This window comes from Pararge aegeria, chromosome 15 (assembly GCF_905163445.1).
Source record: "Pararge aegeria chromosome 15, ilParAegt1.1, whole genome shotgun sequence".
Classification (NCBI taxonomy): domain Eukaryota; kingdom Metazoa; phylum Arthropoda; class Insecta; order Lepidoptera; family Nymphalidae; genus Pararge; species Pararge aegeria.
Window position 1 is genome coordinate 3,909,120 of NC_053194.1, and position 17,235 is coordinate 3,926,354.

Sequence of the window (17,235 nt, forward strand, 5' to 3'; positions counted from 1 at the left end):
GTCTAATAGTCCTGCTCTATGGTAGATAATACACAACGATCGTAATTCGTTGGTACATTACTTTGTTCCAATATTAATAGATTGGGTTTCAATATGGTTTCGAATCAACTGATATTCGTTTAGGCTAGATAGTTTCGTTATACCGTAACGTTTTATTCGTTTAGGTTGTACAAATTGTGTTCGAACCCTTATATCAAACCTATCTTTAACTGGTTAATTGCACGTGACAAAGAAACTTAGCCATTACTGCTCTTGATTAGTCGTAATAGCCTTGCTAAGTAGAAAGTAGTCCGAGATCAAACACGAACAGTCAATGAACCCAGTTAACAAAAACACTGCTTTGCATTTCCTGATAACGTACGTTTTCCATAGGGTGGAATGTCTGACGTTCGTGCAGCAGAGGCAGGCAGATCTGGTGCCTGTAGACCCTGAGGATATGTACGTGGCATCCAAGATACCCAACCAAGACTTCGTGCTGTTCCAGGAGTATAGAACAGATGAAGAGCCTGACGGTTAGTGACGGATTCCTATGCCTCAATCTAAGTAAGAAAAGTCTGGTCTTACATTTTAGTTACGGGAAATTGTAGCTACTTATGCAGGCGGATAGTCTGTCTGTCACCCTATCCCCCTATAAATTGACAGTATGTCTGTCAGAACTTTTTGATAAATGCCCTACGACCCCTACCAAAACTACAACCCTACTAAACCTGCTACTAAATGCTTTCAATTCTTATGCAGACTATCTGTCTAGACCCTAAGAGCCTTAGAAATAACCGTGGCATAGCGACGATACAGAAATTGCAGATCTTATCACTTTTCAACCATCTATTCAATCTCAGAAGGGTAAACGAGGTTATGCCAAGTTTATTTGAAAAAAACAGTATCCGAAACTGCACCGTCGGATAACGTCTTTTCTTTACCTTTTAAAACGATAAAAGCTGTTGGTATCGTATTCCGCACGCTCAGAGAGATCTTTTAAAGGCGTCTCCAGCACCGCATCTCTAAAACAAGGATTTTTTAAAAAACGGATAAAATTTTGGAACGACAAGGCACCTCATGCGTCGAACCTTAGTGGTTTTGGCAATCCTCTTATCTTTCCATATCTTTATAAGTTTCTCCTCTGCTGATCTATTAATCTCCTCTGCTATTTCAAAATCATAGAAGGAGCCAGACTTCCTTGGAGGTAGATATAGATTAATTGTATTAGTAAAGTTCTAACATTCATAGTAGCCGCAGCCAGTTTCATAACTTGCCCAAACAAGCTCGAAACTTGGTGAATTTATATTCACGGGAGTATTGAATTAGAGATACGGCTGAATATAACATGTGCCGAGACGGAGAACTTGCCGGGACTTGTTTGACTAATAGATTAAAATTAATTCACTCCACGCATAAGCTGCGCTGCATACTGTGTTGTTTTTTATTGAATGAATGAATATACTTTCATTGCACACCACAAAAAGTACAGAGAAAGAAAAAGTATAACAAAACAACGTATACAATTTATTATAATTCAATTGGATTAATCTCACCTTGTGGTAAGTGATAATACTGATGACCTGGGGCAGTGGTGAGCGTTATGGTCCCGGTTTCGAAACTCTGCAAGGGCATTTTGGAAATTTAAAATTTCTGAATTTTCTCTGGCCTGGCTTGTGGGAGACTTTTAGGCCTGCTGACAATGACTTAACGTCGCGAAGAAACCGATAAGGGGTATGGAATATAACTGACACTGACATACCTCTAACAAGTTAATCCGCTACCATCTATTCTTATATTTTTATATTATTTATTTCTATGTTTTCTTCCTTTTATACCTTTGGTTGCCTGGATCATATAGCTATATAGCGATAAGGCCACCAAATTGTACTCTCTTTATATCTCTGTAACTACTTTTTTTCTCTGGTGTACAATAAAAGTGTATTCATTCATTCATTCAACTTAGATTGCATCATAACTTATCATGAGGATTCAAGTGAGATTGCAATCAAAGGCTAACTAGTAGTTAAATAAAAAAATGCAGTTTAAGACGGTTGACAAGCTAGCAAGTAGATATAGCAAATAAAAAAAACCGTTTTTCTGCAAATAATTAAATCATTGCTTGATATAATTCGGTTGTTGTTCTTTCGAGTTATTTTTAAAAACGGTTATCAAAGGTTATCGTTACTTCCATACTAACTTATTATATAGTAAAAGGTTGTCTGTTTTATAATTGTCTCGTGCGATGTGTGATGAAAACGAAGTTAGCATTTTCGAGACATACATACGATTTTATTTTAGCTCTATAAAACGAAGGATTTCATCGCAATCAAAAAAAACTTTAACCCTCATGTAAATAATTTGCTCGATAATTAAGTTGTATATAATAAATACTATATTTATTATTGATGTATTTTATACGAGCTTACAAAAACTTATTTTTTTCCTTTCATAAATTTCCACACACGCGTGAGACTTTATAAAAATTATAATCTAGCTTAAGTGTATATCGACAATTATGTTAAACGAGTATATATACTGGTTTAACATCCCTACTAACTATCCCTACTAACTATAATATTATAAATGTGAATGTAAGTTTGTTTGTTACGCTTTCACGCAAAAACTACTTAACCGATCCTCAGTTTCAACCGAAAGTTTCAACTTTCAAATATCAAATATAAATATATCAAAGGATATTTTTCATCCCGACATTAAAAGCTCGGTTCCTTTGGGAGAGGGGATGAAAGTGTTTGACACCATAACTCCGACAAATTATAACCGATCTAAATATTTATTTTTGTACTATGGAGGTTTTAATATATGTTTAATTTTGCCCAAACTTTGTGTAGATCTGATGAATGTGGTTGGAGATAGAGGACAGAACTCTTTAGCGGACAGCAGCAAACCCCTCATTTAAGGCTTAGCGATGCTGAATACTTTAATTTTTTTTAGAACTACAACTAAATTGAATGCCACCATGCCAAATTCGCGAGCAATAGCTAGTAATTCAATAATATATCGATGACAAGTCATTGTTAAAATGTCTTTATGCAATAGTTTACTTTTCTTCGGTCAATATACTAACCGAAGTCATAACTTGTACCTAGTACCTACGAAAACATATACATCGGTACTTACAAAGATATAACATTAAAAACTTTCAACATTATTCCGTTCAGATTACGCCATCTTAATTGGAGAAAGTGGGTGTCGTAGCTTTTTTGGAGCGAATTCTTGCTTATCGGTCAATACACTTTTTATCTACCATTCAGTCGAGTGCGACGTTGGGGTCCCGTATATAAGAAACCGAGATTAAATAAATTAATGAAATATTAAAACATTAAAACTTATGTTGCTGAATAGAAGACAAAGTACCTCCAAACTGTTTTCTTCTTCTTCTGTCTCTTGCACGGCTAGCATAGGCAGGGGACAATTATCTCCCCGCTTTATCTACTCTCAGAGCGCCGGCGCACAATTTAACCCTAATCCTTTCTTAGCGGATGCCTACACTGTAATAACTATCTGTGTGCAAAATTTCAGCCTGATCCGTCAAGTGGTTAGAGCTGTGCGTTGATAGATCAGTCAGTCAGTCAATCAGGCAGTCAAGTTTGCCTTTTATATAATATATAGATATAAAGCTGAAGTTTTTGTTTCTTCGATTGTTTACTTGAACGCTGTGATCTCAGAAACTACTAGTCTGATTTGAAAAATTAACTGAAAAAATTAACAGAACTACTAGTTTGATTTGGGAAGGCTATAGGCTAAATAATCACGCCAATAGGAACATAGCACCAAAGAATGTTTCAAAATCGGGTTTTTTTTCCCTTTTGAGAGATTCAGTAAACGGTTAAAGTTTCGATAAAATCATGTACGATAAAGTTGTTCTCATTTAAAAGTTCTAAAATCTCGTTCACATCAGCATATGTATATCTTTTAAAGATGACTTATACCCGGGCGTAGTTGCGAGGGACCGCTAATTGCTCTATAAAATGAAACAACAAATCGTCTCAAGAGTAGAAGGAAATATATCTAATCGCACAATTCATGTGTACAAGCTTCAGATTGGATCAGAGAAAATGGCTAAATCAGGACTTATCGTCCTAACATAACTGACAGTAAAGCGGGTCGGGCGAGGGAAAAGCCCGGGGCAGCTGTCAACAATATAGCATATTTTTCTATATTTAAGTCAATCGTGTCGACGGTATTAACTGAAGAAGATTATTCACTTTCACCTACCTTAAAAACCGAGGAAAAGCCGTAGGCGAATTCGAAGGCCGATTGGCGCACTGGACAGCGTCCCTGCTTTCTGAGACTAAGCCCGTGGGTTCGATTCCCACAACAGGAAAATGATTATGTGATAAACATTAATGTTTTCAGTGTGGGTTTATCTGTATATTATAATTATTTATTTATTTATTTGGTATCTATGACCCATCACTTCTCACTACACTATAACATAAATAGAATAATTAAAAACTAAACTAAATAAAAAAAAAAAACTTACATTAAATATTAATATGCAATATAAAAAAAGTTACAAATTAAAATATTTATGTATTTATTCATAAAAGTATTCATCTGACATCTTAGTACCCATAACACAAGCTGCGCTTACTTTAAGGCTAGATCGCAATGTGTGTATTGTCGTAGTTTATTTATTTAGTATATTATTATTAAGTATGTCTAAATCAGCATCTCTAGAGGTAAATGGTGCTAAATAACATTTTAATTTAGAGATACAGATCAAACCTCTGCATAGCATCTCGACAGCGCTCTCTGACTCCTAACGTCTTCCGGTCTCATGGCAAGTCACAGTGCTAATCCCTTCTCCAACAACCCTGAGATCTGTTCCCTTATGTCAACCAATGATTCGAAATCACCCTACTCCGTAGGTGAAGCTTCTGAAGGGTTGTACCCTTATAGTGATTATCAGCAGTCCATCCGAAACACCAACGCCTTAGCGATTTGTCCGCATGGTCGTAGCACCATGTGATTAATGATTCAGTAAGACCGACACCGTGAAGAAACCGAATCTGGTCACCACATTATTCCTTTACGAAGATCTGCACGAAGTGACACAAATACAACCCTTTATAAAATAAATACTTAGCTTATACATAGTGTTAAAACGAATATTTTTTACAGCGGAATTCCGGTATGAAGCTGTCATAGTCATCCATAAGGATCTTCCCATCAACAACCTGGACCAACTTAAGGGCTTGAAGTCGTGCCACACCGGCGTCAACAGAAATGTCGGTTACAAAGTGAGTATCAATACCTGTAATTACATTATAGCCTGGAAACTTACATATCATTTCCCTGATTTCCCTTGTTCTTCTAAGAAACAATTCTTCTTATGAAGGTCGCTCTAAATAGTGACCAGCTGATTAATCAACCACAGGTAGAGGTTCTTCAGCCAAGATGTTCTTCTCTTGCCCACGTTTGGATCCCTGGATCCCTCTCTGAATAACTTATTAATATTTTACTGCTAGGCACAATCCTTAAAAGAGAGAGAACCCAAGAATAGTGCTTTGAATCTGAGAACATCCATGGTGTTCCCATGCGAATAGGTGGACTTTTACCATCACTATCACATGATGATATAATAACCAGACCAGAGGTTTACAACGACAATTTCTAGGGTGGCCTTGAAAATTTATTTTCATAAAAACCTACATATTATACATAACAATTTGGCCCAGTAATCGTGTCAAATGCTAAACACTAGTGACAATAAACTAAGAAGGCAAGAAGCGGAATATAATATCCCATTATAAACTTGCTGCGCGGTGAGGGATCTGCCGCATACAGTTGTCACCACTTCTGCCCTTCTCGAGGGCGTTGTACGATGTGACTATGGGAATACAACGGACAACGGGCAGCAGCGTCTTCTGTGTCTATCATCTACGATTACCAACTCGTGTTCCCAGCACGTCGAGGTGATTATAGGCAAACCCTTACGTTGGGAAAGGCCTTCAGTTAGCATTGGACTGGTATATAGACTTTTGATAATAACAACAGCAGGGCTAGCACAGGCAGGAGACAAAAATTATAGCCCCCGATAATATCCCCTGACAAGGCATATAATTAACGTGTCCACATGCTAGCACGGGTACATGGAATAGGAGAAGTTTATCCCCGTTTACACGTATATTATTTGGAAATTATTTCCACTTGTGCACCACTCTGAGACTTGATAAAGCAGTGGGGAGAAGATAAATTTGTATCCCTTCCCCGGGGCGAAAATTGTCTCCTGCCCATGCTAGCCGTGCTGCTGGTTTAAAAATTAAATCTCTCCCTATTCCATAATGCCCCGAGTATTCGATAATAGTAATTCAAGAAAGGTCGAAACTTTACCGCAATTTTAATGGAACACCCAGCCAGAATATCGAATTTCGTTATATTTACGGCTAGTCTGTCCCGACCCAACCTTTCACCTAAAACTATTTCAATTACAACTTCGAAACCTATTTTCCCCACGCAAACTGAATTGTATATTTACCAAATATTTGTTCCATAATTGTTAAGCCGGGTACAGATTAAGCCCAAAGTGTCGTGAAGGATAATAGATTACGATGTCTTGATTGGTGATCGATCTTTGGTCGTAAAAAAGTAAGGTTTTTTTTTTATTTCCGAGTCTAGTTAGTAATCGTCCCGAAGTGCAATTTGAGCAGTGTTCAGTCCTAGAAATCTCCTGTCAGAAAAGAGACCTGGTCCGGCGATACGATATTATTATTTATTACGCTGAGGGTGTTGACAGTAACTTATTTATAGGTTATTAAATATTACTACTTTTATGGCCTAGAGCGTGGTGACAAAATGTAGATACTTATTCGCGGTAGATGTAACTTTCTCCCTCGACAGAACTCTAAGTCACAAGCAATAAAATAACAATGAAGATAAGATAATTATTCTCTTAATTAAATAATGTTTCTCATAGAAATAGTTTCTCCTATTTAAGAAAGAGTTTTTACTTTATTTACTTTGTGTAGTTATCTCAGATATAAGTAATAAAATGAAATTTGTAGAAAGCCTCAAATTAAATAAACCAGAGTAGACGGAGGTATTCCTTCGTGTTAAAATAATGGATCTGGTTTCTCTGAAAATTTAATAAAAATGGCGAGGAATTTGTGAAGAAAAAAATGGCTTGTGGAAGCCTGTAACAAATAAATTTAATTTTACCAACAAAAGGACATCTTCTGAATATTATTCCATTACGACAGTGATATTAAATAAAATTTCTTTCGCACTTGCCATTCTTTTTCATTGAAATTTTATTACAAAGGCGAAATTGTATGTTCTTATGAAATATATCGATCGCGTCTTTTTCTTTTTCTTGCTTTGTTTTCCATAGATATTCTCAACTGTAATGTTATTTTGGAAATTTTCAACTAGATAAAATTGTGTTCTTGTACAACATTATCACCAATACAAAACCACGAAAAAATAATTTCTGTACTCCTAAACAAAACTGTGACATTTTTGCTTTTAAGCCAAAGCCATTGGCTTTTTTTCCAGCTGTCGAATATTGTGATTTTGAACTTCTTCTCAGGCCAGGGCCGCTCGGAACGCATCACAGATTCCAGTTTAAGACTATATTGATTTATATTATGTTCTTCTTAAGATTTAATGTATTATTTTTTTTGGGAAATTATGATTCTTTGGTTGTTTTTTTATCTAGTTAATTGTTGATTTTTATACTCTCTTAGTGATCATAATATTATCTTGATCTCATTTTAGGTACAAAATCTTCTTTGGATCTTATCTCACACACAGGAAAACTCTGGTTAAGATCAAAGATGGTTGATGGTGCTGGCTCTTAACTCCATTAAATTACCAATTAATTTTACATCTAACTCGTACGACTTCGTACAAATAAATTTTGCGCACAGATCCCGCTAACAATGCTGATGAAGCGATCCATCTTCCCCAAAATGACGGACAGAACAATCTCCCCAAAGGAGAACGAACTCCGCGCCCTCTCCACCTTCTTCAAGAAATCCTGCATAGTTGGAAAATGGTCGCCTGATCCAAAGACCACATCATTTTGGAGTAAGTACATATATGTACCTATTACTAGCTTTGTACCACAATGTTTGAACTAGGTTTTTATATTATCTTGGACGATAATCTTTTTTGTGGTACCATGGTTATCCTCAACCATTTGACCTCGCGTCGATGCGAACACAGCTGATGTTATGGTTGACACTGCGTATTTTTGTGACAAATTTGTACAGTTATTTCTCTATAAGTATCGTTAGTATCTATTTCTATAAAGCTACAAAAACGTCACAGTTTTATCTGAGAAAATAATTGTGAAAAAAACGTTTACCATTGTTATGAGTACCGGAACCAATAGTATCTATTAGAACCGCTTTTCCAACTTCGTCCCTACATAGGCTATATAGATAGAAAAACTTTATTGCAACTAAACACAAATAAACAATACGAGAAAACGGTTAGGGTAAATAGTGCCTTTGTGCAGTAAAAATTGTTGTGAGTATTTTTATGTGTTCAAAGATATTATAACGTTTAATAAAATTGTACTATTACCTATAATAATAAAATAGACAATGTATTGTACCGAATCGTAAATCACTAATAAGGGAAACATCAAAAATTAATCTTCATAAAATTAAAAAGGAAAACATTAGCTTATATTAAAAATAGCAACTTACAACAAAAATTGAATTTAAGTAAACGCTTGAAAGCACTGCCTTAATGATATCGTCCTGCAGAGTTCAAAGAGAAACTTTTAATATCCAGCTTTGAAAAGTTTAAACGAGTTACAAAATACGAAGAACTTTTACTGCGGAAGTTTACAGTTATCATGAGAATTTCTTAATGTCCACAAAATTAGAAACTGTACCTACCCTCGAGTGTACCTAAAGGCGAGGCCAAAACGACGACACCAGCCTACTTGCGATCGATGACGTGCAAATTTGCGTCCAACTTGCGACCAATTACAAGTTTAGCTCTAGCCAGCACGTCTTGTGATTGGGGTTTTAGGTAACTGAAATGAAATAAAATAAAAATACATTTTCTAGTACACCTAACAGAATGAAATTATAAACAAAAAAACACTAAACATGAACACATAGGTACAATAGGCGGCCTTATCGCAAAAATACTTAGGTACTTCTCAGATTGGCCTTAGCTTAAACTTTAAAGAAGCTTTTCAGGGAAGTTTGCGTCATCTAAAAATTTGTAGAATTAGGTAACCCGGAGCGGTTAACATAATTGAGAGGTCGTGTTTGATTAAAGAAATAAAAAGCTTTTTATTTAGGCTAAAAGTTTTTGAAGTGAAGTTTCTAACAGCACATTTGGGACGTCGGGCAAAAGTCAGTATTAGAGGCTGCTTTAATACTGAGGAAACAAAATAACAGATATTTTACGCGGATGATGGAATGTATATTTTTTCTGACAAAAAAGAACCGACCTTTTTATACAACTAAAGAGCAAGAAATAAATGTTTTCTCCAACATTTTTAAGTCGATGCCAAGTAAATTCTAGAAAGTTACTATGTGTGAATCACATACTTAGTATTCCTTTTTATATAGTAGCAAGGATACCAGTAATTTTTACCAGGATTACCTATAATATTTCAACAGATCCTAACATGGTGACAACATGGGAAGAAAGAAAGAAAAAAAATTCAAATCTGTTTATGAATGACCGAGTTCTGAGCTGACAAAGATAAAAAATTAATTCCTCCTATTTTGTAAGTCTGTTAGGGTCGGTAAAATACATGCAAAATGAAAACCCACACTAACCGAACATCAATGGCATCCCTACTAATATTATAAAGTCAATGTAAGTTTGTTTGTTACGCTTTCACGCAAAAACTACTTAACCGATCCTCATGAAACTTGGTACACATAATATTCTTGGAAGTGTTAGCAGTAATATAGGATACTTTTTATCCCGACATTAAGCTCGGTTCCTTTGTGAGAGGGGATGAGTGTTTGACGATTTTACACCATGACTCCGACAAATTATAACCGATTTAAATAATTATTTTTGTACCATAGAGGTTATAATATGTGTTTAAGTTTGCCTAAACTGTGGTTGGAGATAGAGGACAGAAGCAAACTCCTCATTTAAGGCTGAGCGATACTGAATATTTGAATTTTTCTTTGATCTACAACTAAATTTAATGCCACATCAAAAAACTAAATCAAACGCAGACGAAGTCGCGGGCAACAGCTAGTGAAAATATAAACAACACCGTCAGTAATAAGTAAAAACCATATATGATTTATCGTCTCTTTTATACCAAAAAAACTTTTACCTTGTCTTCTGAGAGTTTGTACGAGGAACGAAGTGAAGTAAAACTTGGGAACCAGTTAAGCAGGTGGTGCTGGCAACACATTAATTATCTACAAATTTTCCATTCCATTATTTTATATAGAGCGAAACTGGCGAAATTATATCAGAAATGGGAAGGGAAAAAAATTTTGTCATCCATTATCATCAATAGCCTAAAACAGTCCACTGTTGGACTAAAGGCCACTTCCTAAAGGGAGGGTTTGTCCGTAATCAGCACGCTGCGCTGGGCAGACGTATTGATCGTAGTAATCGCAATAGATGGTAGTGGTAGCACAGAGGATTCTGCTGCCCGTTCACACCCGTGAGAAGAGGACGGGTGGTAAGATCTGCCGTCACCACACCACACAAAAAAGTTTAAGTACGTAGGTACTCAGAATTAAGATCATACAGAAACCGTATACCCCGACACACATTGAAGCATCAAAAACCACTCAACTTTAGTAGTGTTTCTCGACCAATCGGTTAGTCACTTCATACCGTAATTATTAAACGTAAGCTTCTAGAAAAGTCCTATTATAGTATAAAGGACTACGTAATCGATAAAAAAGTTTGGGTGTAAATTATTGCTCTAACCAGGTTGCTCTTCCAATAATTTAAAATGACATTGCGAGATGGTGATAACAAAAAAAAAACACGCGGCTAAGTTAAGAAGAAGCCCACAACAGGGCTTCTTCTTAGACCAGGACGCGTTTGGAACCCTCGTAGCTTTAGTTTTAAGTTTACGAATGTGGTTATCGCCATCATCTCACTACCGTGTAATTAATTCTTATGTACGCATCATAAGTGCCACCTATGGGCCTACTTGAATAATATTTTTGACTTTGACTTTGACTTTACCATTTAGCAGTTAACAGTAATTATTTCACTCGTAACGTTCTAAACGTTTACCATAAAATGGGAAAGTTTGAGAGCTAGCAACATTACGCGGTTGTAAAGTGAGACGTGCGCGGGGCTTTTTTACTGTTTACTGCAACGCACTGCATGGTTAAATGAGGATTCTGTAAGTACTTAATTCGGTGGTACCACAATAAAGAGGGTCTATACCCAGGACAGGGGAATTAATAACGATGATGCTGAAGAAATTATGCACTTAAGGCATTTTCGTTTTTATATCAAAAGCTTAAAACATTTTTCGTGTCGACCCAATCTGGAAAGTAATAAAAATGTCTGCGGGCGACAGCGGGCAATTGTTCGGGGAGCCGGCATTTTAATTATACCTACCCTCGTATACAATATAACGGATAGCTATATAGGTTACGTATCGGGTTTTCATGATTAACAGTACCAGCACAAAGTTAAGAAACTGGCGAAGACACATATGACGTAAGAAAATTTTGTTCTACGCCCACGTGATAGCTAAACTTCTAACATCCCTCTTTCTATGAAGGAAGGGGTCTGTACCTAGGGGTGGGATAGGAATAGGCTCTAAATGATGATTATTAAGATAGTTAACTGCCATATATAATGCCAGCAAGTGAAATGGCATTCAAGGGCTAACCTATAGCACTTAGATACATAAGGTCTTTTAGATACTTTTTATATGAAAATCGTAAAATATTTTTCAATGCTTACTATAAAAAACATTAAAAGCGCCAACCTGTATAAGAGCTGTATCAGTTGCATAGCCCACCCTAAAGATTTCATATAACACGTCTTTGAGTTGTGTTTTCCATTTTTAACGCCCAGCAGTGTGTTATAAGTTTGGCGTGTATGTAGGTGTTAATATGTGTGTGTGTATATGTCTGTGGCATCATATTTCCTGAACGGTTGAACAGATTTTGATTTTGTTATCTTGCTTGAATTATTCGGGATGTGAATTAGTCGGGAGTGTTGTTAGCTATGTTTGATGAAAATCGGCCCAAGATGGCCGCCGCCACAAAATGGCGGAATACATATTTTTTCACAACTCCCTAAATATGGGTATCAGATAAAAGGGCTTGACTAGTAGTATAAATTTGTCATAGAACTATTTTTTGACGGCCGACTGGCGCAGTTTGCAGCGACCCTGCTTTCTGAGCCCAAGGCCGTGGGTTCGATTCCCACTACTGGAAAATGTTTGTGTGATGAGCATGAATGTTTGTCAGTGTCTGGGTGTGTATATGTATTTTCTAAGTATTTACGTATATAATTCATAAAAATATTCATCAGGCATCTTAGTACCCATAACACAAGCTACGCTTACGTTGGGGCTTGATGGCGATATGTGTATTGTCGTAGTATATTTATTTATTTATTTATTTACTATGACAAATTTCAAATTTCAAAAAAAAACAAGACAATTTTTTTCAAGGCTTGACTAGTAGAATAATGCAAACTATATTGAAAATCGGGGGTTTTTCAAACTTTTATTCATGTATCATTTGTCTACCCATGGTGAGGAACCCTTTACACGACACTAAACTGTGTTTTGGGGCAAATTATTATATACCTCTTTTTGGGTATCTCCCTCTCGTTGTCTTTCCTTAACAACCCGGGGAATTAGGTTTACCTAGGCGCATTAAAAATTTTATCCATACCTCAGCTAGTGATCAGTATAATTATGGTACGAAAAATTAAATTTTCTGATTCTAATAATAGTCGCTGGAGAACGATGGTGGTAACCATTTAATTTAACTGAGCAATAATTTATCAGAGACACAATACAGCCAGTTGTGCGGCCTGTGCGAGCACCCAGACATCTGCGACTATCCTGACGTATACAGCGGTTACGAGGGTGCTTTGAGATGCCTGGCTCACAACGGTGGAGAGGTCGCCTTCACTAAAGTCATCTTCACCCGCAAGTTCTTCGGGGTATGTATTTGCTAGCCATCGAAATAAGTGTATTAAACAGCTTTCTAAAATTTGTTGAGATCTCCACCTTAACAGCATTTTTGAAAGCAGTTCCTAAATGGTTTTTATTAATCCCACTTCTGATTATTCCATTCAGTGCACGTTAATATAATATGGATTTACTGTATAGTTATATATTTCAACGAATAACAAGTTTTCTTGGAGATGGTTGTTTATTACTAAAACAGATCGCCCAATACCAAATAACCCTTAAAAGTCGGAATACGAACGCACGTACGCAACAATAAGGCCGCCTTTACTTGCCTAATATGTCTTTTACTTCTAACTGTCTGTATTCCTTAATGTTTTCGGTGAATAAAATATTTCTCCTTCTTATTCTCCAAGAAAATCTCGCGAAGCACCAAGGTTATGGACCACCAATTCCCTAACCTTCTGGCGATGTTTCGATCGTATTTATTTTGCTAAAATGGATAGTTTCGATTGAGGAATTAGTTAAAATTGCGCTGTGAATTATTCTAGCCGGCAGCGTGTGACTTTACGCTTATCGTCGTTGCATGCTGAGCATGACTTTTGATTGCAAGCCGTTGCTATGTCGCTATAAATTACTGGTTAGCAACTGTGACAAAAGTAATTTTCCTTACAGTTACAATGGCTCCTAATTATCTCCATACATTACGTGGGATAAATATATGATCGGCCCTGTCAAATGATGCCTTTTGTACATGAAGACGATCAGTTGGTAACAATTTAAAAAGTTATTGAATGGGGTCGCTTTTGTACTAGCAACGCACAATTTGCCAGCCGATGATCATAAACGTGGGAATAAAAGCCGCCCTCAGCCCTACTGACTGTGCTACTGATACGCATATGGTGTGCGATCCGTTTCCTAATATGCAATTAACTTTAATCGTATTTATTTCTTTTATTTTTAATGTAGCCTAGTAAAAATGTTTTTTAGTTAGATCAACTAATTAATTAATTACTCTCGACCTAACCCATTTTCCCGTAGCACTAACTAAAATAAATTGTCTGTCAGTGACTAAACAGAAAAATCATTATTTAACCAACTAAAACCAAGTAAAGCGTACTTAATAAAAATTAATGGGACAACAGTGAAGTCCATTAGTTTTAGAAAACTGTACAGTAACCGCACCCTATAGATTGTAGTGTTTTTAGATGACCTTTATAAAAACCACTTTACCCCGACACTTCGAGGCTTTATTGGGACTATAAAGCCTTAAAAGGGTTCCATAGAAGCTTATCCAAACTAAATTCTAATAGCTAAAATAAAGGTTCGAAAGCGGAATTACATAGGTGAAAACCTTTAAAAATAATAATAAGAGAATCCTTTGTTTGAGAAAGTTATAATCTAGAGTTAGTGTTATTTGTGTACCTGCAGTAATAAAAAATTAATTGTAAGTTTATTTTCTATTGTAACCGGTTTAAAAAAAGGCGGTAAATCCCACTAACGATAAAGGAAAACATCGTGCGGAAACTAAGAGGAGACCAGTTCCAGTGGGGGGCGTTAATGGGATTGATAGGTAGTAATGAGAAATAAGACCCTATAATGCCCTCCGAATTTATACCTGGAACATTTTCTTACCAGCTGCCAGTTGGAACGACCCCAGCTAGCCAGTCACCAGAGCACCCTGATGAGTTCGCTTATCTTTGCGTGGACGGATCTAAAGTACCAGTCAGGGAAAAGGCTTGCTCTTGGGCTGCCAGACCCTGGCAAGGCTTGCTGGGACATAACGATGTGTTGGCACATTTGTCACCTTTAAGGGAGAAGATAAAGCAACTGTCCAACGCTGGTAAGTAGTAAAAGTTTCCTATCCATGATACAAAAATAATAATTGGCAAACATATACGTCTAAATCTGAACGGTGCAATTTACAATTACTAGAATTTTTATAAACCATACCACGCCGAACTTCCAAAATACGCTCTCTACGCAAGTTTTATGTTTTGACGGTTGTGATTAAAGGAATTGGATATAGGATTTTTTTAATCAACTACAAGTTAGCCCTTGACTAAACCTTGCCCGGTGCCACTGAGTATGCAGTTTGGGATGGTAGTGGGCTAACCTTTAATTGGGGGTATGACAGTTGTATTTAACCCATAGCTCTAATCTGTCCTACGTATATCGTTCCAGAATTCAAAATAACTTGACTCTTGACAGCACGTCTTTGTCGACACGGCCAAAGGCTCCCACTAAAAAGGTTCATGCTTCATCAAGATAATGGAATGAAAGGGAATATAATAACCAGTTTTCGTCTCTAGGTGCTGAAAGTAAGCCAGAATGGTTCACAAAAGTCCTAGGCTTATCCGACAAGATCCACCACGTAGCTGACAACATCCCCATCAAACCTGTCGACTATTTGAGCAAGGCCAACTACACAGAAGTCATCGAGAGAGGGCATGGCCCGCCAGAACCTGTCGTCAGGTAGGTTACAATTTATTGAAAGCTAGTAATTAAACTTTGAATGCCGCGTTGATCTTGTGGTTATTTTGTTGGAATACGGATAACGAGTTCCTGAGTTTGAATCACGGCTCGGTCCATTAATAAAATGATCATAACTTAATACCTACCTCACAAGTTATGCTTGGAGAGCAGACCGAAACCCCGTCGTATTTATAATATTATATCTTGATAAAATAATAGGTCAACTGCACAAAAACAAAAATAAATACACATAATAGGTAGACTATAGACTAGCCATTATTTACAAACCACTATAATAACACAAATATTGTTTTTCCTGTTTAATGCTGTTACAAGGTTTCTGCGAATGGAAGTGGAATCTATATACTTACTTAACTAATGTATTTTTTTTGGAGACTAAAAAGGGTGTGATAAATTGGATGGTTTGTCTGTCTATTTGTATCATCGTACCACCCTCGGGGCCGATACCGTAGGACCAATTTAAATGCAGTTTTTAGGTTCATCACTTCTTGAATTCATAAGTATTTATGTACTTTATAAGTACCTACTGGAATCATTTGTGGTTTAATTTGACCATTTGCTTTTATAAAGTAACGACAAAATGGTTTAAATGCATGCCCGAATATATAAAATACGAGTACTTATGTACCGTAAAAAATAAAAAGATAAATCACAATTTAAATAAATAAAAGTATGAGCAAAAAGTTTACGAAAATACAATAATTATTGTGCGAAATTAATTGTCGGATTTCAAAATGACTGGAAAGCTTATATCTCTTAACTTACACTTATGTAGTAGGTATGTGCCTACTCACACATACATATATAACCACTAAACTAAACATCCTCGTCTCTTGTTTAGGCTATGCGTTACTACAAACGTGGAGTTGGCTAAATGCCGTTCGATGTCGGTGTTCGCATTCAGTCGCGATATTCGCCCCAGGCTTGACTGCGTCCAGGAACCATCGGAAGAGGCCTGTCTCAAAAGTGTAAGTAAGCTTTCCTGCACTCAGATACCCCAACCTTCTTCTTTCCCTGGGCTTGTCTCCGTACTTGGTCGGCCGGAACCTTCCGTTGTACGTAGTGCCACTGGTACGGCTCCCCGCTGGGTCACTCCAGCCAGCAGAGCTCACTCCAGAAGCTTCAGGGAGTGATGCTGGGAAGCCAAGTTATGATGCGCGTTGCTCTGCTACTCTACATCGTAGCAATACGTGAGTCGGTGTTTTATCTGCCTCCATGCCCTGCAGAGAGGACTGTCGGTTATACCTAAAAGAAAAGGTGTTTGTTTAGTTGGCAATGACCTGTTATAGTGCAAACTACCGTCCTTAGTTTGTTCCGACTTAGTTTTAGTAGTTTGGTTGTCAGTCGTATGTTAAGGTCTGGAAAGGCCTCCTTTGTGTTTACACTTATTTTCGTTAATCCATAGCTCTGAGTATGTGGATTGCGTTTGTTTATGTAGCTATGTTTAATACTCACTGAAATGTATTGGTATGATCGGTTCCGGTCCTACCACGTTCAGTGATTTGGCCATACCCCCAACCTTACGAACGAAAGTTGACCAGGCACCGGTTGTTGAGGACTTAGCAGCATTAAGTGATGATATATTTAGATTTCCAATCGCTATGTACTTAATTCTTTTTTTTGACGTGACAACGTCTTATAAATCGATGGAGCCGACTGCACGCACGAAAAAA

At 36.8% G+C, this 17,235-nt stretch overlaps 1 protein-coding gene across 1 annotated transcript in view; it reads left to right on the forward strand.

Moving 5' to 3' along the window:
* Window positions 1-17,235, forward strand: part of LOC120629737 (transferrin) — a 28,658-nt gene that overhangs the window by 6,456 nt on the left and 4,967 nt on the right. The window contains exons 3-9 of the mRNA XM_039898741.1: window positions 373-512; window positions 5,125-5,243; window positions 7,872-8,031; window positions 12,941-13,098; window positions 14,705-14,909; window positions 15,379-15,541; window positions 16,404-16,530. Of these exons, the coding sequence (XP_039754675.1) occupies window positions 373-512; window positions 5,125-5,243; window positions 7,872-8,031; window positions 12,941-13,098; window positions 14,705-14,909; window positions 15,379-15,541; window positions 16,404-16,530 (1,072 nt within the window). The remainder of the gene's footprint in view (window positions 1-372; window positions 513-5,124; window positions 5,244-7,871; window positions 8,032-12,940; window positions 13,099-14,704; window positions 14,910-15,378; window positions 15,542-16,403; window positions 16,531-17,235) is intronic.